Genomic DNA, 27,448 nt, shown 5'->3' on the forward strand with positions numbered 1-27,448 from the left:
GATCTATCCTGGAAAATGTTCCATGTGTGCTTAAAAATGTGTATTGTTACTTTTGGATGGAATGTTCTGTATATGTTAATTCCATCTTACCTAATGTTTTGGCCAATGTTTCCTTAAAGTATTCTGTCTGGATGATCTATTGATGTAAGTGGGGTATTAAACTTCCCTACTTCTCATGAGCACTGGGTGCCGTATGTAAGTGTTGAATCACTAAATTGCATACCTGAAACTAATATTACACTGTATGTTAACTGGAATTTAAATAAAAGCTAAAAAAAAAGTTCCCTATTATTATTGTATTGCTATTTCTTCCTTTAGGTTTGTCAAAATTTGCTCTATGTATTTAAGTATTTTATGTTGCATTCATACATATTTGCTAATGTTATATGTTCTTGTTGGATCATTCCTTTATCTCTATGTAATGACCTTTGTTTCTTATTATTGTTTTATAGTCAGTCTTGTCTGATATAGTTAGCCAAGCTTTCTATTGGTTCCCATTTGTATGAAATACCTTTTACCATTCCTTCACTTTCAATCTGTTTCCTTACATCTGTAGTGAGTCTTCAGTAGGCAGCATGTAGATGGGCCTTTTTTTTTTTTTTTAAATCTGTTCAGCTACTCTGTCTTTTCATAGGAGAATTTAGTCCATTTACATTTAAAGTAATTACTGATGGGTATGTATGTATTTCCATTCTGTTAATTATTTTCTGGGTGTTTTGTAGTTCTTCTATTCCTTTCTTCTCTTGTGTTTTTCCTTTGTGATGTGATGTTTTCTTAGTGGTACGCTTAGACTGCTTTATTTATTTTTCATTTTTTTATTTCATAGTTGACATACAATATCAATTTCAGGTATACAACGATTTAATATTTATTTACATTACAAAATGCTTACCACCATGTCACCATACTATTACAGTATTATTGACTATCTTCCCTTTGCTGTACTTTAAAATCTATGACTTAGTTATAACTGGAAATTTGTATCTCTTAATCCCCTTCACCTATTTCACCTGTTACCCCAAACTTCTCCCCTCTGGCAGTCAGCAGTATGCTCTCTATATTTATGAGTCTGTCTCTGTTTTGTTTTTAGATTCCTCATGTAAGTGAAATCATACAGTATTTCTTTCTCTGAATTATTTCACTCAGAATAATACCTACTAGGCCTATCCATGTTGTAGCAAATGGCAAGATTCCATTCTTCATTGCTGAGTAAGTTCCATTGTGTGTATATATGTGTGTGTGTAAACAAAGACACAAATACATGTGCATACATAGCACATCTTTACCGACTCCTATTGATGGACCCCTAGGTTGTTTCCATATTTTGGCTATTGTAAATAATGATGCAAGAAACACAGGGGTGTATATATGTTTTTGAATGTGTTTTCATTTTATTCAGGTAAATACCAGAAGTGACACTGTCTGATCATATGGTATTTCTATTTTTTAAAATTTTATTTATTAGTTTGAAAGAGAGGGACTTAAAAAGACTGAGAGAGTGTGCGAGAGTGCACCAGTGGGGAGGAGGAACAGAGGGAGAGGCAGACTCCCACCGAGCAGGGAGCCCAACTCTGACGGGGGGGTTCTATCCCAGGACCCTGGGGTCACGATCTGAGTCAAAGGCAGACACTTAACTGACTGAGCCACCCAGGTGCCCTGGTATTTCTAAGTTTTTGAGGAACCTCCAAATGGTTTTCCATATGGAAGGAACAACTTACATTCCCACCAACAGCACATGAGGGTTGCCTTTTCTCCACATCTTCAACCCCTGTTATTTCTTGTATTTTTTATACTATCCATTCTAACAGGTATGAGGTGATATCTCATTGAGGTTTTAATTTGCACTTCCCTGATGATTAGTGATGTTGAGTATCTTTTCATATGTCTGTTATCTGTGTGCCTTTGTAAAAATATTCAGGTCCACTGCCCATTTTTACATTAGATCTTTTTTTGGAATTGAGTTCTTTATATGTTGTAGATATTAACCCTTATTGGATATATCATTTCCAAATACCTTCTCACATTCAGTAGATTTCCTTTGCTGTGCAAAAGCTTTTTAGTTTGATGTAGTCCAATTGTTTATTTTTGCTTTTTTTCTCCTTGTCTGAGGAGACCTCTCCAAAAAAAAAAAAAAAAAAGAAAAAGAAAGTTGCCAAGACTGATTCCAAGAGTTTACTGTTTTTGTTTTTTTGTAGTTTTATGGTTTCAGGTCTTACATTTAGGTCTTTAATCCATTTTGAGGGTTTTTTTTTCTTTTTTTGGTATATGGTGTAAGATAGTGGTCAACTTTCATTCTTTTGCATGCAGCTGTCCAGTTTTCCCAGCACCATTTATTGAAGAGACAGTCTTATCTTCATTGTATATTCTGACCTCCTTTGTTGTAGATTAATCAACCATTTAAGTGTGGGTTTATTTCTGGGCTTTCTGTTCTGTTCTATTGATCTGTGTGTCTATTTTTGTGCCAGTACCATACTGTTTTCATTACTGTAGCTTTGTAGTACAGTTGGAAAACTGGGAGTATGATACCTCCAAGCTTTGTTCCTTCTCAAGACTGCTTTGGCTATTTGGGGACCTTTGTGATTCCATATAAACTTGAGGAATATTTGTTCTAGTTCTGTGAGAAATGCTACTATTGGTATTTTGTTAGAGATTGCATTGAATCTGCACACTGCTTTGGGTACTATGAACATTTGAACAATATTCTTCCAATTCATGAGTATATCTTCCCATTTATTGTGTCATCTTCAATTTCTTTCATCTAGGTCTTAGAATTATCAGAGTACAGGTCTTTTAACTCTTACATTGAATTTACTCCTACATATTTTATTCTTTTTGATGCAGTTATAAAGTGGTGATTGTCTTAATTTCTTTTTGCTAGTTTTTAGTATACAGAAATGCAAGTATATAGATGTCTGTATCTTGCAACTTTACTGAATTCATTTATTCTGATTTTTGGTGGAGTCTTTAGGGTTTTCAATATATAGTATCATGTTATCTGTAAATAGGGACAGTTGTACTTCATCCTTATCAATTTGCATGCTTTTTATTTCTTGTCTGATTGTTGTGGTTATGAATTCCAGTACTATCTTAAGTAAAAGTGGTGACAGTGGACATCCTTGTACCTGATCATGAAAACGCTTTTAGTTTCTCACCATGAAGCAGCATCACATTAGCTGTGGGTTTATCGTGTATGGCCTTTATTATGTTATGTTCCCTCTATAGCCAGTACGTTGAGCATTTTCACCATGAATATATGTTGAACTTCGTCAAATGCTTTTTTGCATCTGCTGAGATCATATGATTTTTACCTTTGGTCAATGTGGTATATCATGTTGATTTGAAGATACTCAACCATCCTTGCATCCCTGGAATAAATCCTCCCATATTGTGGTGAATGATCCTTTTAATGTATTTTTGAATTCAGTTTGCTAATATTTTAAGGATTTTTGCATCTATGTTCATTAGGGATAGAGCCTGTAATTTCTTCTTTTTTGTAGTATCTTTGTTGTTGGTATCAGGGTAATATTGGCTTTGCAGAATGACTTTGAAAGCATTCCCTCCTCTTCAATTTTTTTTTTTTTTTTTTTTTTTTTTTTTTTTGGATAGTTTGAAGAGGATTGGTATTAATTCTTCTTTACAGGTGAATTCTTCCAACGTTTAAAGCCATCTGGTCCTAGACTTTTCTTTGCTGGGAGTTTTTTGATCAATTCAATTTTGTTACTAGTAATTAGCAGATTTTCTATTTCTTCCTGATTCAGTCTTGGGAGACTGTATATTTATAGAAATCCATTTCTTCTAGGTTGTTCAATTTGTTGGCATATAACTTTTCACAGTAGTCTTTTATAAACCTTTGTATTTCTGTGGTATTAGTTGTAATTCTCCCTCTTTCATTTTTGATTGTATTTATTGAGGTCATCTCTTACTTTTTTGAAGAGTCTGGCTAAAGGCTTATAAATTTTGTTTATCATTCAAAGAACCAGCTCTCAGTTTCATTGATCGTTTCTATTTTTTGGTCTCTATTTCATTTATTTTTGTCTTGATCTTTATTATTTCCTTCCTTCTCCTATCTTTGAGCTTTGTTCTTCTTTTTAGTTCCTTTAGGTGTGATGTTAGATTGCTTGAGATATTCGTTTTTGTTTTTGTTTTGTTTTTTTAAAGATTTTATTTATTTATTTGAGAGAGAGTGAGCACAAGTGGCTGGGAGGAGGGACAGAGGGAGAAGGAAAAGGAGAAGCAAACTCCCTCTTGAGCAGGGAGCCCAATGCAGGGCTATTTGTTTCTTGAAGTAGGCCTGTATAACTATAAAAAATTTCCCTCATAGAACTGCTTTTGTTGTGTCCAAAAGATTTTGGAATGTGTTATTTGTCTCAAGGCACTTTAAAATTTCCTTTATAATTTCTTCGTTGACCTATTGATTATTTAGTAGCACCCTAGTTAGCCTCCATGTATTTAACTGTGTTCTATTTTTTTTTTTTTTTTTTGTAATTGATTTGTAGTTTCATACTGTTGTGGTTGGAAAAGATGCCTGCTTTGCTTTCAATCTTATTAATATTCTGAAACTTATTTTGTGGTCTAATATGATCTATCCTAAAACTCATTCCATGTGCACTTGAAAATGTATATGCTGCCATTCTATATAGCATATTATATCCAACATCCATTAAGTATATCTGGACTAATGTGTTGTTCAAAGCCACTGTTTTTTTAATTGATTTTCTGTCCAGATAATCTACCCATTAATTTAAGAGGGGGTGTTAAAATCCCCTACTAGTATGATATTACTGTCAATTTCTCCTTGTATGTATGTTAACATTTGATTTATAGGTTTAGGTGCTCCGATGTTGGTTGCATATTTACCATTGTTATATCCTCATGTTAGACTATCCTTTAATCATTATGTAATGCCCTTGTCTCATGACTGATATGTGTTGCTACCTTTTTAAAAAATTTCCATTTGCATGGGATATCTTTTCCCATCTCTATGTTCAATCTATGTGTCTTTAGGTCTGAAGTGAGTCTCTTGTAGGTAGCATACAGAGGTCTTTTTTTTTTTTTTCCTTTTTTTATCCATTCAGTCACCCTATGTAAGAATGAGAAATCAATCACACTAATCTCTTTGTTGTCCATTTTACATTTTGCAGTTCCAATAATGATAAAGAGCTAAAATTCTGATATGATTAAACAGAACTAGGGTTTCTCTGTGGAACTCAGGTCAACCATAAACCTTTGCATTTCTGTGGTATTTTTTGTTTTCAAAAAATATATACATTTACACTGTTTTAGACTGAATTTTTTGTGTCCCTACAACCCCCCTTTCATATGTAGAAGCCCTAACCCACAGTATGGCTGTATTTGGAGTAAGGAACCAATCAAGGTTAAAAGAGGTCATAAGGGTGGGGTCCTGATCAGACTGGATTAGTGTCCTTATAAGAAAAGACATCAGAGAGCTCTTTCTCTCTCTCTTCTCCCTACCTCACCCCAAGGCACACATGCTGAGGAAAGGCCTCTGCAAGCCAGGAACAGAGGGCTCACCAGAATGAATCAGCTGGAAATTTAATCTTAGACTTCTAGCCTCTAGAACTGTGAGAAAATTAGTTTTTCAAGCAACTCAGTGTATATTTTGTTGTGGCAGCTCAAGCAGACCAATATACTGTTTAAGCAAAGCTAAATATCAGCAGAAAGCCTAATGCCTAAAATCGTTATGCCCTTACTTCTGCCATTTTAAATTTCTATTTATCTGTTCGTAGTTGAGTAACTGTGATATTACTAGTGCTGAACATATATTTTAAATGATTACATTTTAATGTAATTCTACTTCTTACAAACATTTATGAAATGAATATGGAATATGGCTTCCAAAGACCCATTTCCAGGGTAAAATGCCTAGCTAACTTTTTAGGCAACCATCAATAATTAAGAACATGAGGGGCACCTAGGTGGCTCAGGTGGTTAAGCATCTGAGTCTTGGTCTGGGCTCAGGTTGTGATCTCAAGCCATGCATCAGGCTCCATGCTCAGCTTGGAACCTGCTTGAGATTCTTTCCCCTCCTCCCTTTTTCTCCCCCATGCTCCTTCCCCTGCTTGTGTTCTCTCTCTCTCTAAAATAAACAATCTTAAAAAAAAAAAAAAAAACCCAAAACAAAACAAGTTGTTTCTCTATTATTCTGGAGATAAGACAAACCAATCTTTAGGTATTTGAAATTTAAAGTCTTATATGTTCTTAAAAGCTGTATTTTTATTCTTAATATCAATACACAATAAAATACTTTAGGAAGTATTGCTAGGGATGGCAAAACTACAGCAAACGGGAGGTACTTAAAAGGGAAGAGCTATACAAGTATGTAAATATAATTTACTACTTTACCTGTTGAAGTTCCTGCTCTCTTTGCTGATGTCTCATTTCCATCTGTTTAATTTTCTTTTCTAAGCCCATAAAATGTTTCATCTCTGGTGTATGGTTTTCTCTGGCTTCTCTTAGTTCTTCTAGGAGTTTTGCAATCTAAAATTAAGGTATGAAATAAATGAAAAACTGATAAGAAATATAAATTTTTTTACCAGGTAGTTTTAAGAATATTTGCTGCATTTTCTTTGTATAAAATTTCTCTAGAGAGGAGGTTTCTTGTTAATAAGAAAAATATCTTGAGTTGTTAATAGCTTGCATTCCCTATGTTCAAGAAAGAAAAGGTTCATCCTAGCTCTGAAATGACCTCATAATCCAAAAGGTTCCAGATGACTGGACCACCTCTTCTCATGTATGCCAGGCTGATTATAGCATTCAAAATGAAGGTGGGCACTGTCTGGTATATTCAGCTTTGCTAATAAAGTATCAGCGTATTTAACAAGGTTGATTACTTTTAGGGTTAAATAATACATTTAAAGCACCCTACACAGGATGGCACCCAACACCCAGAAAGAGTTCAACCTCTTTCTGAGATAATATACCAAATTCTTACTGTCCTGGCTGTTGTCTTAGGTCCTGAGGATACAGAGATGAAAGACATAGACCATCCTCATGGAGGTTACAGTCTAGTGTGGTAGCTCTCCTTTTTCATACCATGGTTCACAGAGAAAATGGGAATATTTTCATGGCGCCAGTGAGTAAAACAGGGGATCTGAGAGATCTTCATACTGGGCTTGGTGAAATAAATGTATTTTCTTTATACCACATAATTATGATAATTTACTAATTGTTAGTATCAAAAGGTAAAATAACAAGCAAGTGAAAATGGCTTAAATTAACAAATTCAATTATGTTTCCCATGGAAAACATTCAGTACCTAATAAAAACACTGATAACATTACCAAAAAAAAAAAAAAAAAAAACCACCCAAGAAACAAAGAACACCCCCCGCCGCCAAACCCAATATAATTCCTAATTAGTTTAAAAAATGTGAAAATTATAAGCAAATCAGGAGCAAATTTAAATAAATCTAAATATTTAAATGTGGGACACATCCCTGATGATATCATCAGGGGCCAAAGAAATTTGCAGACTTTAAGTGGGATGATTAGTACTGTCATACACATAATGGTTAAATATCACTTTAACTTCTGTAAACTTTTTAATGACTGAAAAACGATTTTGAGTTTGTAATGAGACAACATTTGCAGTCATCACTATCTTATCCACAGGGAACCCATTCCTGGTACACCAGCTGGAAGTTCTGGTCTAGTGAATGAAGTACTCAAGTGAATGAGAATTCTAGTAAGTAAAAAATCTCCCAACAGGACCAGATGACTTTGTAAGTGAATTTTACCGATCATTTAAAGAATTAATGCCAATCCTTCTCAAACTCTTCCAAAATATAGAAGAGGCAGGAACACTTCCAAATTCATTTAATAAGGTCAGCATTACCCTAATAACAAAGCCACATAAAGGGACTATCAGGGGTGCCTGGCTGGCTCAGTTAGTAGAACATGCGATTCTTTTTTTTTTTTTTTTTAAAGATTTTATTTATTTATTTGACAGAGATAGAGACAGCCAGCGAGAGAGGGAACACAAGCAGGGGGAGTGGGAGAGGAAGAAGAAGGCTCATAGCTGAGGAGCCTGATGTGGGGCTCGATCCCATAACGCCGGGATCACGCCCTGAGCCGAAGGCAGACGCTTAACCACTGTGCCACCCAGGCGCCCAGAACATGCGATTCTTGACCTCAGGGTCATGAGTTTAAGCCCCACGCTGGGTGCAGAGATAACTGAAAAATAATATCTCAAAAAAAATTTTTTTAAAGACCCTAATTTTATCAGACAACTACGAGCCCTATCTCTGATGAATATAAGTGGAAAATTTCTCAATAAAATAGTAGCAATTTGAATTCAGTGCATTAAAAATATCATTCATCATGATCTAATGGAATTCATCTCTGGGATGCAAGATGGTTCAACATACAAAAATCAGTGTAATACATCACAATAAAAGATGCAGAAAAAACATTTGATAAAATTTAACATCTGTTCACGATAAAAACTCTTAAATCAGGTATGGAAGGAATGTACTTCAAATAATAATGATATATCACAGCCCACATTGAACTCCTGATTCAATGGTGAAAACTTCAAAGGTTTTTTACTAAGACCATGAACAAGACAAGGGTGCTCACTCTCACCACTCCTATTCATTATAGTCCTGGAAGCCCTTGCCAGAGCAATCAGGCAAGAAAAAAAATAAAGGGCATCAGAATAGGAAAGAATTAAAGCTGTCTCTACTTGGAGGTGACATGATTTTATATATAGACAATTATAAAGATTCCACCAAAAAACTGTTAGATCTAATCAATGAATTCAGTAAAGCTGCAGGATACAAAATCAAAGATCAGTAGTGTTTTTGTACACTAGTAATGAATTCTCTTAAAAAGCATCATAAACAATAAAATACTTAAAAATGAGCATAAACAAGAAGGTGAAAGATTTCTACACTGAAATCTATAAGACATTGATAGTGGAAATTGAAGCAGATACAAAATAAATGTAAAGTATTAATTCTTATAATCCATATTCCTATATCCCCAAATCCTTATAATCCAGGAATATGGAGTATAAGAATACTGTTAAGATGTCCATACTTCCCAAGGCCATCAATAGATTTAATGCAATCCCTATCAAGATCCCAACAGCATTTTTTATAGTAATAGAGAAAACAATCCTAGAACTTATATGGACCACAAAAGACCCTGAATAGTCAGTGCAATATTGAGAAAGAAGAGAGTGGGACGCATCCTACTTCTTGATTTCAAGTTGTATTTTAAAGCTATAGTAATCAAAACAGTATGGTACTGATACAAAAATAGACACATAGTCATATTTGACAAGAGAGCCAAAACTACTCAGTGGAGAAAACAGTCTCTTCAATTAATGGTGCTGGGAAAATTGAATATTCACATGTAAAAGAATGAAACTAGATCTCTATCTGATACCACTAAAAAAAATTAACCTTAAATGAATTAAAGACTTAAATGTAAGACGTGAACCCAGAAAAGCTCTCTGACATGGGTCTTGGCAATAGTTTTTTGGATATGACACTAAAAGCACAAGCAACGAAATAAAGTTGTGACTTTATTAAACTGTAAAGCTTCTGTACAGAATCAACAAAATGAAAAGACAATCTATGGAATGGAAAAAAATATCTGCACACTATGTATCTGACAAGGGATTAATATATAAAGAATTTATAGGGGCACCTGAGTGGCTCAGTCGATTAAGCGTCTGTCCTCAGCTCAGGTCATGATCCCAGAGTCCCGGAATTGAGCCCTGCATTGGGCTCCCTATTCAGCGGGGAGTCTGCTTTCCCCCTGCCCCTCAACCCACTCATGCTCTCTCTCTCTCAAAATCTTAAAAGAACTTATATAACTCAAAAGCAAAAAAGCCCCCAAATAATGCAATTAAAAAAATGGGCAAAGGACCCAAACAGACATTTTCCCAAAGATAGATAAATAACCAGTAGGTACATGAAAAAATGTTCAACATCCCTAATCATTAAGGAAATGCAAATCAGAACTGCAATATCACCTCACCTGTTAGAATGGTTAGCATCAAAAAGACAAGAGACAGCAAATGCTGGTGAGGATGTGGAGAAAAGGGAACCCATGTATGTTGTTGGTGAGGTTGTAAACTGGTACAGCCACTATGAAAATGAATATGGGGGCTCCCAAAAAATTAAAAACTGAATGACCATACGATCCAGCAATTCCACATCTGGGTATTTAACTTCAAAAAACTATGTTGAAAAGATATTTGCACCCCCATGCTCACAGCAGCATTATTTAGAATAGCCAAGACGTGGAAGCAACCCAAGTGTCCACTGATGGGTGAATGGATAAAGCAGATGTGATCTATACGTACACACATATAATGAGATAATATTCAGCCACAAAAAAGGGAAGAGATCATGCCATTGTGGTAACATGGTTGAACCCTGAGGGTATTATGTAAGTGAAATAAGTCAGAGAAAGACAAATATCCTATGATCTCACTTACATGTGCAATCTTTAAAAAAGAAAAAAAAAAGAGAAAGACCCCAAACTCATAGAAAAAGAGATCAGATTTGTGGTTAGCAGAGGTGGAGAGGAAAAGGTGGGAGAAAGGGGAATTGGATGAAGTGATCAAAAAGGAACAAACTTCCAGTTCTAAGGTGACTATACTAGGGATGTATGTGCAACATGATGACCACAGTTAACACTGCTGCGTGGTACATGTAAGTTAAGAGTAAATCCTAAGGGTTCCCATCATAAGGTAAGAAAAATCGTCTTTTCTTTATGGCTCGTAACTAAGCTTACTGCAGTAATCATTTCGTGATATATGTAAATGTTTATGCTGTATACCTTAAACTTATACAGTAGTGTATGTCAATTATATCTCAACAGAACTGGAAAAAATGAGAAAAGATATGTACTGACATGGGAATATATTTATATTTACTGTTAGGTGAAAAGCATCCTTTAAAAATCATATATATGCACACACACATACACAAACATGTATTCTTCCCTGTGTACACGCATGAGCACACACCCTCACAGTATTTGTATCTATACATGAATAAATAAAATCTGGAAGAATATATAGCAAAATAGACTCTGGGCAATGGGATCACGGGCAATTTTATACCTTCTAATTTCTCTAATATATATTAATCTTAGTATAAAAATATATTAAATATTCTCAAATATTTAATATTAATTAAAATATATTAAATATTATTTATAAACAAATCCATACTCAACAGGGATAGAAGTGAATAACATCAATAAAAAGCATATATTCCTTAATGAATAAAATTCTTATGATCTAATTAGTTTATTATTTTACTAACGCGAAAGAATGACTCCCCCAGATCCTGTCACTGAAGATGGATGACCATACTTTCCTACTGAAGGAGACAGACATCACTGACCACGAGCAGCAGGAGGCCCGGGTAGCAGAATTCCAATGATCCATACGCACGGCCCGCAGGCCTCTTCCTCCCAGACAAGACGTTTGTACAAGGTCCTCTTATACGCTGGTGAGTAGATAATCTTACAAACTACAAATTTCGATTCAAACTGAACCATAAAATTACTGCTATTTTTGCTTATCATGACTGCTTGAGTCTGTGCGCTTCCACCCATCTCATGTGCCTTCATACTCTGCAACTTACTGGACGGTGAATTTTCCTGGCCACATTGCTGGCACGAATGCTAGTGGTTGTGAACACTCAGTCCAGTGAGTCTGGATTCTAATGTGGTCTAGCACTGAAGGAGATACTGATCAATGAAATAAGCCCATTACTGCTGTCCACTGTCTGCTGTCGATGCCTGGTTTGGAGGCGGGCATGAGAGTTTGATGCAAAGACAGTCAGCTGGGGGCTTTTACAGTCTCTATGTATCTGTTTATTTTTCTGTTCCACCTACTAGAATGCAAGCTCTTTGAGGGTGACACCTTTAGGTGTTCTACTCATTTCTATATCCCAAAAGCCTATCGACAGTGCCTGACACCGAAACACTTTTTTAAATGCAAGGAAGTAGATTTTATTCCATTTAGTAGCTAAAAGAAACCCAAAACCCTGAGACTGAGAGAGTTTAAAAACACTAGCAAATGGCTGTGGGTAAATGGTAAATGTAATTCTTCCTTCTGCATGAGAAACGGGCCTTGGGTTCAATTCACTTTCCAGCTTTGTTCTCTTGATAAAAGTAGATGTCATCTACGTACACTGCTTATGGTAACGCCCCAACCAGTGGAAAATCCGCTGGGCTTGGAGGGCTTTGTATGAACTGAAATACCTGGTGGGAAGTGGTAGGTGTGGACTCTCCTGAGCGCAGTGACTCTTGCCCTGGGCATGTCCTTGTGGGATCCACTATGCAGGGGTTATGATAAAAGACGCTGGTTCTTGTGAAGGGTGGGGAGTCTGAGCCTGGGTGGTTCCTCCAACTGCCGGATGTGAGTCTTATTCCCTTGTGCCTGTACTGTTCCCGAACAGCTGTGTGGACTGCTGTGGGAACTACTCACACCAAAGAGAGAAATGCCTGCTGTTGCCTTGTGTTTCTGCGCCTACAGCCAGAGTACCAAGTGCTGCCTACAGTCATTGTAGGACTCTAAATGTTTACCTGACTTGCCACAATAAGGCTCACTAACACGATTAAGAATTTAAACCCAGATCTTATCATAAGCCCCCAAACCATTCCTACTATTCATTCATAAAATAAAAGCAGCTAGCTGTAGAATAACTGACACAAATTACAATAAGAACTCTGATAATGTTTAGGAGTCACTATAATAGTCCTTGGGTTCATATTAAAGGTCATTCTTGGTTTCTAGAATCTGTATAGACTATACAGATAAAAACAAAACAAAATCCTATTGATGAAAAAGAAACTATGACCGATAAAATGCATGTACTAACTGCAGAACATGGAAACAAGCAATAATAGCAGCAGTCCTCGGAGTTGTCTAAATTTAAGGAGTCTGAGTAAAGATTCAGGTCCTTTCTCTCAATTTCAGCATGCAAGGAAATAGACTGTTGGAGTCAACAGCGAGTGGAAAAATAAGACTGGAAATCTATGGTGAATGCTAAAACATGAATAATTACCTTTATCATTATAATATAAAAAAAAAGATCTGCGGAATACACGCCTGAGTTAGCATCAACTGAATGAATATACACTAGAGGCTTGGTAATGTTTTCAGCCTATTGCAGCAGATAGGATTTTAAAGAGATGTGGTTTAACAACACTTTAGGTAACAGAGGCATGGAACAAAATGCAGAAATTAGAATAATCTTTTCAGGTTTTCATGATTAACATGCTAGTGGGAGGTGGTTTACTTCCCAATGTCTTGAACTAAGTTGGAAAATTTTAAATTGCTGTTTTTTCTATAGAGGTGGAATAACAACAAACAAGCAGTCAAAAGACAAAACAGAATTTGCTACCATTAAAAAATGTGTACTGTGCTTTTTCCTGTGGTCAGAAAGAGACTGGATTTACCCTCCTTTCTTAACTGAAAAACCAGAAGATAGATGAAACAACTGTTTTCAAATCCCAGCTAACAGCACTGCAGGACCGTGATTCGGAGGGGTGGGGAACATACAAGGTGAACTCTAGGACTGCCCAGCTGGCCGCCCAGAGGCAGTTTCGAAGCCCCAGGAAATGGCAGCCTGAATAATTCGGGAGTTCCTGCAGGGCTGGGAAAATGAACTATTCCCACTGGCCTGAGAGAAAATCCTTTTGAGGGCCTGCAAAAGGTTATCAGTAGTGGGAATAAATAAGCCCTGTTAGAACAACTATTTTAAATGTACTGCACATTAAAAAGGCAGACTGTCATTATTTTATTCAAGAGATGGAGTGTTTGACTTAGTTTTCCAGTAAACAGGCTTGAAAATCACGTTGCAGCTTTTCTATTTTCAAAACAGTTTAGCTATTCTTAAACTAAGAACACTGTAACTTGACTAAAACTGACCTTTACCTTGCAAACACTAGAACATACTTCCTTTTATTGCTTTCCCTCAAAATTTACTTTAGGTCTGTGAAGTTCTGTTAAATTACTGCTTATACAACAAAGTTTATGTACCTCGTAAACACTGAAAAGAATGTACATATGCTGAGCTACAGCCTTTCGATTCCTGAAACAAGACTTTTTAATTCATAGTTACATAATCGTGGAGTGTTTTTACATTAATCTTTTCATAATGCAATTAGTTTTATGTTCTGCTTCTGTGGTTTAATAAATAATAAAAAATGGTGTATATGCTTCAAAGAATAGAATGCACAGTTTATCTGTTTTTTTTAATACTTTCTAGAATCATCAAAGGGATCTTAGAGTAATAAAAATGGTGAGTTTCCAGAAAGACCTATTTCCCATGATATTGTTACTGGGGATCCAGCAGGACTGTAACGACTGCTTTATCTATTTCTTAACCAAATTAAATAGTATTAGTACTTAATGCAGAAATGGCTTTAGCCATCCAATTTTGCCTCCTTAAAAAAAAAAAAAAAAAAAATCAAAAGAACCAAATACCCCTTCCCGCCACTTCCTCAGTGTCCAGAAAAATCTCAACATCAAATATATAAGAAACTTAATACTTGAGAGTTTCATCTGGGGAAAGCAGACTTACCATAAACAAGTTATTAATATTTTTTGACACGTGATAAATATAAGTTATTTCTGTTTGTACATTTGTTAAAATGTATGTAAAAAATAATATGAAATGGCTAAGAAAAGCTTATGTTAGTCCAATATTTTTGTTATTTCTTACCTCTTTCTGTAGGATTTCTTCTCGAACTTGAGAAACTGCAAGAGACTCCTGTTTACCCTGCAGCTCGTTAACTTGATTTTGGAAATGTTTTAGAAGTACCTAGGAAATTATGTTAGAGGCGCTGAGTTAAGAGAGCTCTTCCTCAAATATTTTTTGAAAAATATAAGAAAACCAACTAATGACTTTTATTTGTACTAAAAAAAAATTCCCATATTTTAAAACTACCAAATTCTAACATGGAAATAAATTGCCACAGGAATTAAGTTCATTGGATTAATTAAGCTCACTGAATACACTCATTATTTTGTTTCAATATCTAATATAAAACATCACACATATTACAAATTATTGGCTATATAACTACCTAGTTTCTTTATCTCTAGTACTTTTCCTCTGGAGTTCTGAAAAACACCTTTTAAAATAAACCTCTATTATAAAGTTTAAGCATTTTGAAGAAAGTAGCCAATATTGTCTTTATTACTTTGTGACTAAATAGGATAATAGTTTTTACTAAAGAGCTACTGACAAAGACAGCACAAGCCTAGTATTAGCATGAAATAAACGTCACACATTTTTGGCAAACTGAAATACATAAATACTTTCACCAAGAAACTGAAAACTTAGGGAAAATGTACACCTCTTATCTGATGCTTTACTTTTACTGCTTCTGCCATCAGACTATGCTGACTTCCATTGAACTCATAATTTACAGTATTACATTTAGAACTCTGGGAAAGTAACACTGATGTCACCATGGTGCAATGACACTACTTTATCTACCTCTCCCAACTACATAACGACTTGCTATCCTGTTTATACTACCCACTGACACCCTGCTCCCATGGGTGGGGGGCGGAGCCAGAGACGTTATCTGCAACTGCTGTATGATGATTACCTTTGAAAAGCACTCTAAACCTTTCTCATTTGAATACTAAAATAGGCAAAATTGCTTCTGAGCTATATGAATTTAAACTATAGACCTCATTACACTTCACCCTTAAATACCCCAAATACTTCAACATGCATTTCCTTATAAGGGCATCTTCTCAAAAAACCATAATAGCATTTTTATACCTGAAATAATGTACAATAATTTCATAATATCCACTATCTGGCCCTAAAAGCAAGCAAGCAAACAAACCAAATCGCTCAGTTGGGGAAATTTAAATGGGCTCCATGCTGGGCGGGGCCCAAAATCACGACCCCAAAATCAAGACCTGCGCTGAGATCAAGAGTCAGATGCTTAACTGACTGAGCCACCCAGGCACCCCTGAGTAATTTGTTTTTAATCAAGATGCTATTAAATAACTATTGATGGGAGAGGAGAGATGGTGGTAAAATAATCACTTCTTGGTCCCCCCCACCCGGCTTGTTTTTTAAAATTAAAACCTAGAGAAAAGAGCACAATGGACATTTTATGTTCTTCAATTTATCAATACTAACATTTCTGCCACATTTGCTTTCTTTTTCTCTTTTTTGGGGGGGTTACGGATACAAATTCTGTCTTAATACTGTTTTTTCAATTTTCTAATACCACAGAAGATGGGCCACACAGTGGATATTCATGGATATTCCATGTAGAATGTACATACTAACCAAGAAGGAAGACACACTTTTTGAAGAAATGTGGATGAACTTTCAGCATATTCTGTCATAATTCTAAGACTATGCTTCATAATGGCTACAGCTGTGTGTATCTCTCTGTTGATTATTTTATACCCAGTGCCTGATTGTCTATAGACCTCGAATCATTATTTGTTTAATGAATGAAAGGTAATTGGGCAAGAAGAACGACAGGATAATTACTTGACAGCTGGGACTTGGGTAGAGGGACTTCGTTCAACATTCAAGTTCAAGTACTCAGGTCTCAATCGCATAATGTGATTCTACCATCCCTTACAACTGCCTTAGGAGGAGAACTATCTGAGAAATACTGGGACAAAACTGTGAAACCACTTATTAAGAGAGAATAATTTTAAAGTAGAATAGTTAAATGCATGGTAATGGCATCCTCTTCTATTAAACAAGATCAAGTCAATAATTTCTCATTTCTATCAAAAAGTGAATTTAAAGTATTTCTAAATTAAATAATGTTCTGTTAACAGTCCTGAAAAAAATAATTTTAAAGCCAAAGAAAGTGTGTTAAAGTCATCCACCTCTTGAGTTGCTATTTTGCGATTTAGTTCAGCTACTTTGGAAGAAGAATTTTCAACTGCATTTTGGCAAAGGAGTTTCTCTACTTCCCTCTGATGAGATGCTTTGAGAGATGCAATATGTGCTGCTGTATCTTCCTTGACCCTGTAGAGCAAATCAAAGAAAATCACACATAGAAACAGCTCATCAATTCAGTTAGCACAAAAATAATGTAAGAAGCTTGGGAACTAAGGAAACAAAGGGAGTGAGCACCAATACTGTACTCTGTCAGGTGCTTTACACGTGCTCGCCTGTGAGATCTTACAGCCATGCCGGGAGCTGTTATTCACTGCATTTTATAAGGGCAAACTTGAGTTTAGGAAGGAGGCGAGTCTCTAGAGTCCATTATGAAATTGCAGAGCGGGGGTTCAAGCCCAGCAGAGTTGGAGCTCAAAGTCTGGGCCTTTCACTCAATCCCCAGCCTGGGGCTGTACTTTCTGATAGAATCAAGGGTTCTAAATATTCTGTCTGGATTTACAGCAAGGGCCTCACATTTTGTCTTTTAAGATAAACTTGGATTTTTGCCCAGATTCTTATTTTGATAATCACAGTTCCTTTTAGAATCTCCAATGCTTTATCTTTAGGCAACATTCACCAGGTTTTGGTCCATGCATGTGAATCCAGGGCTAGCTGCCATGTCATAAAAGTAAAATAATATTTATGGTCATTCTTTAGGACCCAGTGTAATCTGCACCTAATTTGTTTGGATTGTTAAGTGGGAGAGACTACTGATTTGTGTCTGTGACAAAATGTATGCATTCAGAGGCAGTTTAATAAGTGGCAAGGTTCTGATAAAGACTTGATTATATCTTACAGATAAACATTTTCTCTCTTATTGGAAAAGTTATTAAAAATTGACAGGATTTTACTCAAAGCAGATACTGAGTAAATTACTATTGATACATATTAATATAGCAATTCCCAAACTATAAACAAATTTATCAGTTGCTTATTTGACTATATGAATATTTCCTCATGGAAATGGTGTGATTAGAGTCCTTGGAAAAACATAAAAATCTAAAGCATTTATGATATAACTGAACTAAAGTAAAAAAACGAACAAAAAAACCCCAAACAGCCTAAATCTGTGATTGGGAAAGGTTACTCCTCACTTCTCAAGCCCAGAACTATCCGAAAAACAGATTAACAATACTAAATATGTACTGAAAAATTTATAGGAAAAATTTCAATTAAATTATTTCCAGAAAAGAATGTGATTCTTTCCAAATAGCTTCATTTCTAGTATCACATTCAGGACTCAAGTAACAAGGTTTCAATTTGGAAGCATTTATGGTTGCCAGGTTGACTCAATCAGACCTAGCTGCCAGTCAACCAAGATGCATTTGTCTAGGTGCCCGCCATGCTCATTCTGCTCCTACGCCAGGCTGCAAAAGAAGTATAATCTTACATCAGTTCTCAAGGAGTTAGAAGGCCGTGCGTGATTAGTGCTTTCCTGGTAGTTACTATTGGTACTTGGTGCATAAGTTAGAGAGGAGCTGGGAGCAGGAAATTTCCTGGGAGGCTCTAGGAAATATTTTGTGGAAGAGGTAGTACTTGAAGCATGAAAGAGCAAAAGGCAGCAAAGCCATTGGGCAAGTCAGGCCCACAGAGAGATCTTGCAATGGTGACAGCACTTGGGAAGCCACGGAGAGCAATTTAGTCTTGATACTTGAGGAAGTGGGAGTCAGTGGAGGGCAGTGTAACAGGAATATTTAAAGAATATTAATGGTTCTTAAGCAAAATGATTGGGGGAGACAGAAACTAAAATCAGGGAGATTAGGGTGGGGAAGCTGTCTAGTAAACCAGGTAAGGCTGCACTACGATAAGGTAGAAAGCAAAAGGAGATGTATTTATAAGGAAATACCCCATAAACTGTGAGCCCAAGAAATAAAGGAGGTAAAGCTGGACTTGGCAACTGAAAAAATATGTCATAAACAGAGACGGGAAAGTTGTGAAGGGGAGCTAGTTTATGAGTAAAAATGGAATAAAATTTGAGATACTACGGATTCCGAGAGGAACAATCCAGGAAATGGTAGATTTAACATCTGAGTTCAGGGAAGAAAACAAGCCTTGAAAAGTAAATTGGAGTCATGGTTCATAGAAGCCACAAGAATGGATGAATTTAGCAATGGAGAAAGAAGAGTGAATTAACAGCTGAAAATGAACCCTGGTAGAAGTCTGATTTTTGTGGAAGAAGAAAGAAGAGGAGTCAGAGTTGAAAGGAAGAGGAGTGTTAGAGGTGTCAGTCATGGAGTTTATGGGAGGAAACCCATATTTCAGGAAACAATGTCAAGGAAAATGAGAATAGAGACAACATCACTGGACCAGGAAAGGTCACTAGTGAGAGATGAGATTTAAAAGACTGGTGAGGATGAGATCCCCAGTTAAGAGGAAGTGAGGTGCAAATAAGAGGCTACTTGTGGAAAACTGGCACTGACAGCCAAAAAGAGGACTAGAACTTTGTTTGAAGACAGTGAGAAAGATCTGACCATGTTGGAAGGCTCAGAGGAAAGAGACAGTAGACAGTCCCTGGTGATTCTGAGAAGGAAAGGGATGAGCACAAAAGTTCTTCAACGCATGAATGGATGGGAGCACTACATTAATTTGAAGAGTTAATTTGTTAAAGAGGACCTTTTCCTCTTAGAATGTCAACTAGTCTGTTTTTTTAAAAGATTTGTTTTGGAGGGAGAGAAGGAGAGAGAGAGCAAGCGCAGGAGGGGGGGATAAGGGGGAGGGGCAGAGAGAGAGAAACTCAGACAGACTCCCTGCTAAGAGCGGAGCCTGAGGCTGGGCTGAGACCCATTAGACTATGACCCAAGACGAAACCAAGAGTCAGATGCCCAACCAGCTGAGCCACCCAGGTGCCCCAGATGGAGAATCTTAAGCAGGCTCCACGCTCAGTGCCAATGTAGGGCTCGATCTTATGACCCTAATGTCATGACCTGAGCCAAAATCAAGAGTCAAATGCTTAACCAACTGAGCTGCCCAGGTGCCCCTGTTCAACTGGTTTTAGTACTAGCTGTTTACTGCAGTCTGTGTATGGCAGTCATCAGTGATGACATTCATTTTCAAAAAGGCCCAGTGGGTCAGCTGATTAATACTACCTAGATAAATGTGGAAAGACAGGATTTGTCAGCCTGAGGACATGGTTCGGGTTGACATGGAGATTCAGGTTTATCAGGATCTGGGCTTCCAACATATAGAGATCCTACTATGAAAGAGATCTATGCTTAGCAATGTAATACAATTTCTTAAAATTTGGTAATGAATTCAGCTCAGGGTAAAACTAATCACCAGAGGAAATACATCTTATAATTTTGACGTTTTTATCTTTATATGTCCCCATATAATTACAGGTTCACATTTTACCTTTTCATGGAATTTTCAAATTGGTTCATTGCTGCTTCAGACTTCATCTTCAGCTCATTCCTCTCCACAATTAATCTCTCCAGTTCATTTTTCAATCTGCAGTTTTCTTGTAAAACCTCTGAAACACGGGAATCAGTAAAAGTATGTGGTTGGTAAAGCTTGCCATCCAGGGTCCCAGGGAACGAGTTAGCACTTCCTTTACCTGAATGCAAACCATCTTTCTTCACCCTTTTTGCAGTCACCTCCTCTCTACCCTTAGAGTTCTGATTAGACAGCATCGTCCTCCTCTCCTTCTGAAGCCTCTCCACAGTTTTCGAAAGGTCTTGTATTTCTCTCCTCTTGGCAGCCAGCTCCTCGTTGAGTCTCACCAGTTTGGCCTTAGCGTGGGCCTGTTCTATCTGGAATTCTACAGACTGGAAATCTTTATCATCTTTGTCATTGTTCTTGAGCTCCAATTCGGCCTTCTGATGTTTAAGAATGTCTATTTCAGCTTCCAGTTTCCTTACGGTGATGTGATGGGCTTCCTTGATGCCGTCGAGCTCCCTCTGTAGTGCTTCGGCCCTGCAGGCGCTGTCAGGGCGGCTCTGGGGCGCCTCCTTTAGTCTGCGGGCAAGGAGCTGCTTCTGCTCCTCTAGTCTCTGCTCATACTGAATCTGAAGAAAAGAATTCATGTAACGTCAAAACCACTGCTTAGTACGTGTTCGTTACCGAAGCCCTGCGTTCTACTGGGTCCTACCTATTCCTTCATTCGGGCATTCACTACATATGCTGATGCTTCCCACTCTGGGTTCTCCGAGTCAGTCACATGTACTGAAGTCCTAATCTTGAAAGGGCATAACGTTATATATTCTCAATATGCTGTATAATTTCACAATTAATGTGTTTCTTTATAAACAAAAATTACACATTTCTGTACACCCCAAAACTTAAGTATCACAATCGAACCTATTATTGTGTACCCTTCTCTGTGCAAATTGACAAACTGTACGCTTTCAGGAGAAATAGGGAAAGCAATTGGGCTCACTGAAATCTTTAAGAAATAGTACATTTTCAACTTTCTAATATCAACTGAGGAATTTCAAAGGGAGTAAATCAGCTTGGATTTGTTAAACTGGAGCTTTAGTATTACAAACAAAATAGCCTAAATAGGTTACTCTGCAGAGGGAGGCAGTGTTTGTTCATTCATTAATTGAATATTAACTGAATATTTATTAAGCTACTGCTGTGTGCCGGGCACTGCGCCAGATTCTAAAGAAAAGAAGTGCAGCCTGCAAACAGTTCACAGCCTGGTCAGGAGAGTGACATGGCAAGTTTCATCTCCTATGATAACTGTAATAACGGGCCTTATGAACATGTGCAACGGGGATGAGGCACCCCCGTGTGTCTAAGAGAAGGTGGGAAGACTGCAACACAGGGAGTACATTTAGGTTTGGGCTTGAGGGAGGAGTGTAAATTTGAGGGTAAGTGGAAGCAGGGACATTGTGGAAATAGGAAGAATACGCGTAAAGGCAATCTAATGCTTGGCGTGTTCTGGGAACCATAAAAGAAAGGAAGAAGTGACACAGTGAGCAGGGACAGGAGGGGAATGAGGTAGGGAACTGCAAAAAGGAAAAAGTCAGGGTGGGTAGAAATATTTAGATATATAAAAATAGTGCAGGGGGTTGGAATTCATGCCTCTGTTTGGTCAGTGGAATATTAATATTAGTTGTAATTATTACAATCATTTATTGAATGTTTGCTACACTCCAGACAAGGCAGTAGGGCTTTAAATATACTTTGCCACTCGATCCTCCCAATATCCTATGAATTAGGGATTAATTAAGTATTTTAGCATCTGCTCTGTGTCAGGCACCTTGCTGAATGATGGAACACAATGGTGAGTAAAAGCTGAACAGTCCCAGCCACCATGAAGTCCAGAAGCTAGATGGGGAGAGCGGTCACTCATGATCCGATCAAAATGGCCGGAAACATGGTGGATGCAATGGAGAAGTGCATGGGACTAGAGTGCCTCTAAGATAATTTGTCTACCAGGGAGTCCATGAAGGTATCACTGGGGTAGCAATGCCTGGATTGGAGCTGAAGGACAGGAACACCTTAACTGTGAATGAGGCAGGCAAAGCACACCAGTCATAGGCAAGAGTCTGCCAACATGTGCGGCTGCAGGAAACATGGCAAGTAGGAGAAACACGTTAATATAACGGGACAGAGAAAGCATTGTGGGAGAACACACTGGACAGTGGGAGGGGTCTGGCCATACATGGATTTATAGGCCATTTATATATCCTAAGAGGAACAGGAAGTTATTGAGGGATATAAATAAAGGTGTGTGTGTGTGTGTGTGTGTGTGTGTAAGACAGAGGGATATGGAAATATAATTTTGGCTTTAGTGTCAAGAGCTGATTAGAAGATGGGGTGAAGTGGGTATGTGTAGACTAGTCAGGAGATTACAACAGTCATCCAGGCCATTTTTTATTAATGATGGCAGGAGAGTGACATGGTGATAAAAAGGGACAGAGGAACTGAAAGAAATTTAGGAGTAAGAATGGCATAATTGGCACTAAGTCAGTTACTATCTCTTTTACACACGAGGAGAGGGAGACTCAGAGCTGAAGTAACTAGTGCAAAGTCATGAAGCTGTAACGGTGCAATGGGCCCAGACGGAAGGCTGGTCCGACTCTACAAGCCTGTGTGTTTCCCACTGCACTGCAGTCTCCTTCGGATAGAGGGCAGTCTGCTAAGTGCAGTGTGGGGTCAGATGCACCTGTTGGAAGGAGGTCTGGAGGGAACGTTTAGGGGAATAGAAGAGGAAACTGATTACCCACAGCAATAGGCTTGCCATGCAGCACTGAGGGAACTCGCGAGACCAGACACCTATGCACCCGAAAGCCCTACTGTCACAATGTGCCATCGCCTCAGAAACACACATTTGTGTGAGAGGAGGCGTGGAGAAAGAGATGTGTGAACTGCAGCAGAAAGCGAGGAAGGTAAGCACGGTTGAAAACTGGGTGGTTAAAACAGAAGTACACCTTGGAAGTTCGGAGCGTGAGCGAAGAGAGAGAACCAGGTCGAGGGCTGAGAGATTTGACAAAGAGGGTGGGCTAAAGTAAACCCAACTTCCTTGACGTGACCTTAAATTATCGAGCAGGCCAATGTGCTTCCAGGTTTTCAACCGTTTACTGTTTCTGGAATCTAACAGTCTATCGTCTGTTGCTTCTCTCAGGACAGAAATCTGTGGACAATGAGATCTGCTTCCTAGAAGCAGCGTGGCCCAGGATCTGAGGCCTTGCTCCATCAGTCACCAGCAGGAGCACCTCGGGTGAGACGTACAACTGTGAACATCTCTGTTCCCGTCTGTAAAGCAGGGTCGCAATATCTATGTCTCACCAGTGACTGGAGGATGACGCAGGATGCACTAAAATGTCCGTGAAAGCATCTAACATGAATTACCACAGAAACGGTGTGCTTAACAAATTTTTAAAAGTAAATGAAATATCATATCTTCCTTCATACTTGGTCATCCCAGCACTTGTATTTTCTAATTCATTCCTCACGAAGGATCAGAAAACTCAGAAAGTAAGACATTTTCAACAGGCATTGCCTGGTCCCCTGCTCTACCCGCAAGAAATATTCTTTTGTTTTACTCCCTTCTCCCTTGTCTAGGGAAATTTCAAAATAGTATTTTCAACCACGGTAATTAAAAAACAATTTTTTATTGAATATACATCAGAGGTGTTTTACTCTGCCTTTTCATGACTTAATTTCCACTAATTCTAATATCACCAAGAGGGGGGCCCTGTGCTTGATTTTCCATGCTTGAAACAAAAAGAAAAGTTGCTGAAGGAGAATAAAAAAGATAAGATGGGTCTAGGTTTCTTTTGCATCTGCTGACACTCATGGTAAAGGTTTTACAGGGAAGGATGTTTAGTAATTTGTAAAAACGAGACCTGAGAAGGGCCCAGCCCCCATGGTACTGAGACCTTGAGGGTCTAGCTCTTACCTTCATTTTCTGGAACTGTTGTTCCATGGTACGAAGGCTTTTCTTTGCTTCTTCATCTCTGCCCTCCAAATCAGCTTCTAGTTTTTTTATTCTTTTTTCCATAAAGTCCACTGTATTTCTATCCACTGTATCACCAGCTGCTGATGCAGCCAATATTAAAGCAGGTAAAGAATTGGGGTATCTTCTCTTTAGAATTCCTTCCATTTCCTTAACCTTTTAAAATATTTTTGCATATATGTAAGGTCACAAATATATTGGAATTAAGCAGTTTGATGTATAAATTTAGGTTATGCTCTATCAGCCATGTCTAGATTTCAAAGAGATGTTTATATCACATCTTGAGACTGAATCAAATGCACAAACACACAGATTAATTTCAAATTTTATATCCCTAGATTATCTGATTTTAAAACACTATAGTATAATGTCTAGTTTAGTACTGGTTAATTTATAGAAATCCTTTTACATATATTTGAAATAGATCTTGGGACTTTCTATTGTACTAGTAATAGCCAATCTTTCTGAGGACAATGCTCTTTCCTTTTTTCCCCACAGACTCCCTTGGATGATGATGCTTATACTATCTATTGATTGGAAATGACTTCTATGCACATGAATGTGCAGAATGTTTGCAATAAACACAGAGCTTCCTAAGCACCTGCCCGTACCTGCAACAATCTCCACCCGACTCATCCCTCCTACAGATGTCCCCCTCCAAATGAAGTTTGATCTATTCTGAAGTTATTTCTTTCAATTAGAAAGCAAGGAGGATTAGATAATATGTAATGAAGCCTTCACAAAAGACACTTTTCATTTGTTCTATTAAACAATAACATATTTTATGGTCTTTCTGTAAGAAAGAACTGTGCCAGGGCCCACAAAAACTGAAGCTTGATATTATATATGTGCATGCGTGTATACCTGTTTTTGTTAAACATTACGGTTAAGATATCTTAGAAAAACATATACTAAAATACTAAATTCTTTGAGCAGTTTTCTACCCTCTGAGCATACAATAAAGTGCAAGAGCACCTGAGAGGTGGTCCAGTGCAGTGGTTACTGCATGTCTGCAGTTAAGACTGTGCCACCCAGCTTTATAACCTACGTCAACTCCATCTAAATGTCTTTTGCCTCAGTGGTAAAGTGGGAATGACAACAATACAATTTCATGGCACTGATACATTTAAGTGAGGATCATATGACATTTGTCTTGGCAAAGTGCTTAGGAGAATGTCCAGCATACAGTGAGGGCTTGATAATACTGGCTTTTATTATGATCTGGTCTCAAAAACTACCTTTCCTAAGGCAAGATGGGTTGCTGGTGCTCAAAATCCTGTTTATAGATGAAAATTGTTCATGTTAAGTATTCAAGGATCTCATCATTTGGAAAGTTAATAGCAGATATTTCCATTCATGATGGCTGCTTGCACATTTATATACCGTAAATTGAAATATATCCAGATATAAATATTGATAATTCCATCTGCAACATTTTCAAAGCTTTGCTTTCTCTGGTACTAAAAATCTAATTATCTGGAGTAGATCTAAGCATATAAAAGTATATACATACACATAACACATCATATATATTGAAAAAAAGATCTCGATTTTTAAAGATGGTTTATAACATTATTTATAATTAATACTTTCACTTAAAATTTTAAGAAATGTTTTAATCTAATTTTGATTTCTTAAATGTTTATGACATTTTTTTTGGAAAATCAGATTTTATTTATATTTTCTTTAATTTTGCTTTTTAATATTATTCTTTGGTCACGGATACTAGTGTGGCTCTCATAAAAAGTAAATGCTTTTTTAAAAATTCTCACTGGAAATTAAACTATGGAATATTCCATTAAATAAAAGCATGAGTAAAAAACTACACATCATCTGAAATTTTCATTATAGCTGCATCTAATTAATTAGCCCCATTTTCACTTATGTACTATTTAGAAAAGATTAATTATTAATTATTATTATTCTATAATCAATCTATTTCAGAATATGGCTCCAAAATGATTCTGAATATACTGCGATATACCTTGACTTTAAAATATATGTTAAGGTTTAAAATCATCAGGATAGAACTGTTCATGGGAACAGAATAAGATCTGAAATGTACATGCAGCAAACTATACAAAATACTATTAGTGAGTCATATTTCAGAAAGATATAGTTTAAAATGGTAAACCAATAAACTTTTAACGAAACCATTAATAAAAGAGAAAGGTAACGTGCTGTACTTCTAGTCAATATGGATCACCATTTCAAGTCTTAAGTTTGCTGTTAAGCATGCTTCAGTTTTTCATTCTGATACATGTAGTTCTACATTATTTCTCTTAAAGTCATCAGGTGGAGAAGTTTCTTTGGTTTTTTTCTGACAATTCTGGATGGCTTCACCTACGTTAGCTAATTTAAATCTTAAGCACTGAAAAATAAAACCCAAGCAATCCTGGACTACAGTTATTTCAGAATATTTATAGCTCTTCGAAACACCTCTGTCCTATTCCTTTCCTGGCTACTGAGCCCAACTACCAAATCATACCTTTTAATGTAAGAACAGGTCCTGTGAAAGTAACAAAGTTAATTTTCTGCTTAGTTTTCCTTCTTGCATAAAACTGGGATAATATTCAGCCCAGTGATGACCTCACAATTTTGGGTTTGTGATGGAATAATAGCCATACGTTTAAGTATCATGACTTGACTGCAGACTCATGCTTCCTTATGAACAGGGCTAGAAGTTCTTATTTTGTTTTAATATTGAGTTATGAATACAAATGTTACATTACAGAGTTTTAAAAACAGAAGGAGAAAGTTAATATTCCACCCACGAAACAACTACTTCAATGAAAAAACATCTTTAACCTAATCAGCATCACTATATGACTTTTGAAAAGGTCCCCAGCTACACAGGCCATGACATGAATATTTCTAAGCTTGCCAGTGAGCAAGAACTCAAAATTAAGGCCAGCTCTTTGGAAGACTAATTGTTCTATTTCCAGGGTGTTTTGCAACACTTCCCAAACACTTCTAACATGTTCCCAACTCAAGGATCTCCTTTCCTGTACTCCTTTCTCACCAAACTTTCATCAGAAGGAATCCTAACTCTATATCCAGAGTTTTAAAATGCTGCTTGACTAGATGTCTAATAGAGCTGGAATGCAAAACAA

At 37.0% G+C, this 27,448-nt stretch overlaps 1 protein-coding gene across 5 annotated transcripts in view; it reads right to left on the minus strand.

Annotated features, from left to right (window-relative positions):
- CEP162 (centrosomal protein 162) overlaps positions 1 to 27,448 on the minus strand; it is a 101,337-nt gene that overhangs the window by 7,681 nt on the left and 66,208 nt on the right. For 4 of the 5 annotated variants that reach the window (XM_026506983.4, XM_026506984.4, XM_057303936.1 and 1 more), the window contains 5 exons: positions 24,279 to 24,491; positions 20,282 to 20,934; positions 16,876 to 17,017; positions 14,720 to 14,818; positions 6,364 to 6,498 (listed from right to left, as the gene is read on the minus strand). In XM_026506983.4, coding sequence (XP_026362768.1) covers positions 6,364 to 6,498; positions 14,720 to 14,818; positions 16,876 to 17,017; positions 20,282 to 20,934; positions 24,279 to 24,491 — 1,242 coding nt within the window. The remainder of the gene's footprint in view (positions 1 to 6,363; positions 6,499 to 14,719; positions 14,819 to 16,875; positions 17,018 to 20,281; positions 20,935 to 24,278; positions 24,492 to 27,448) is intronic. The other variant, XM_057303937.1, reaches the window with a different exon arrangement.

This window comes from Ursus arctos, unplaced genomic scaffold, assembly GCF_023065955.2.
Source record: "Ursus arctos isolate Adak ecotype North America unplaced genomic scaffold, UrsArc2.0 scaffold_29, whole genome shotgun sequence".
Taxonomy (NCBI): Eukaryota; Metazoa; Chordata; class Mammalia; order Carnivora; family Ursidae; genus Ursus; species Ursus arctos.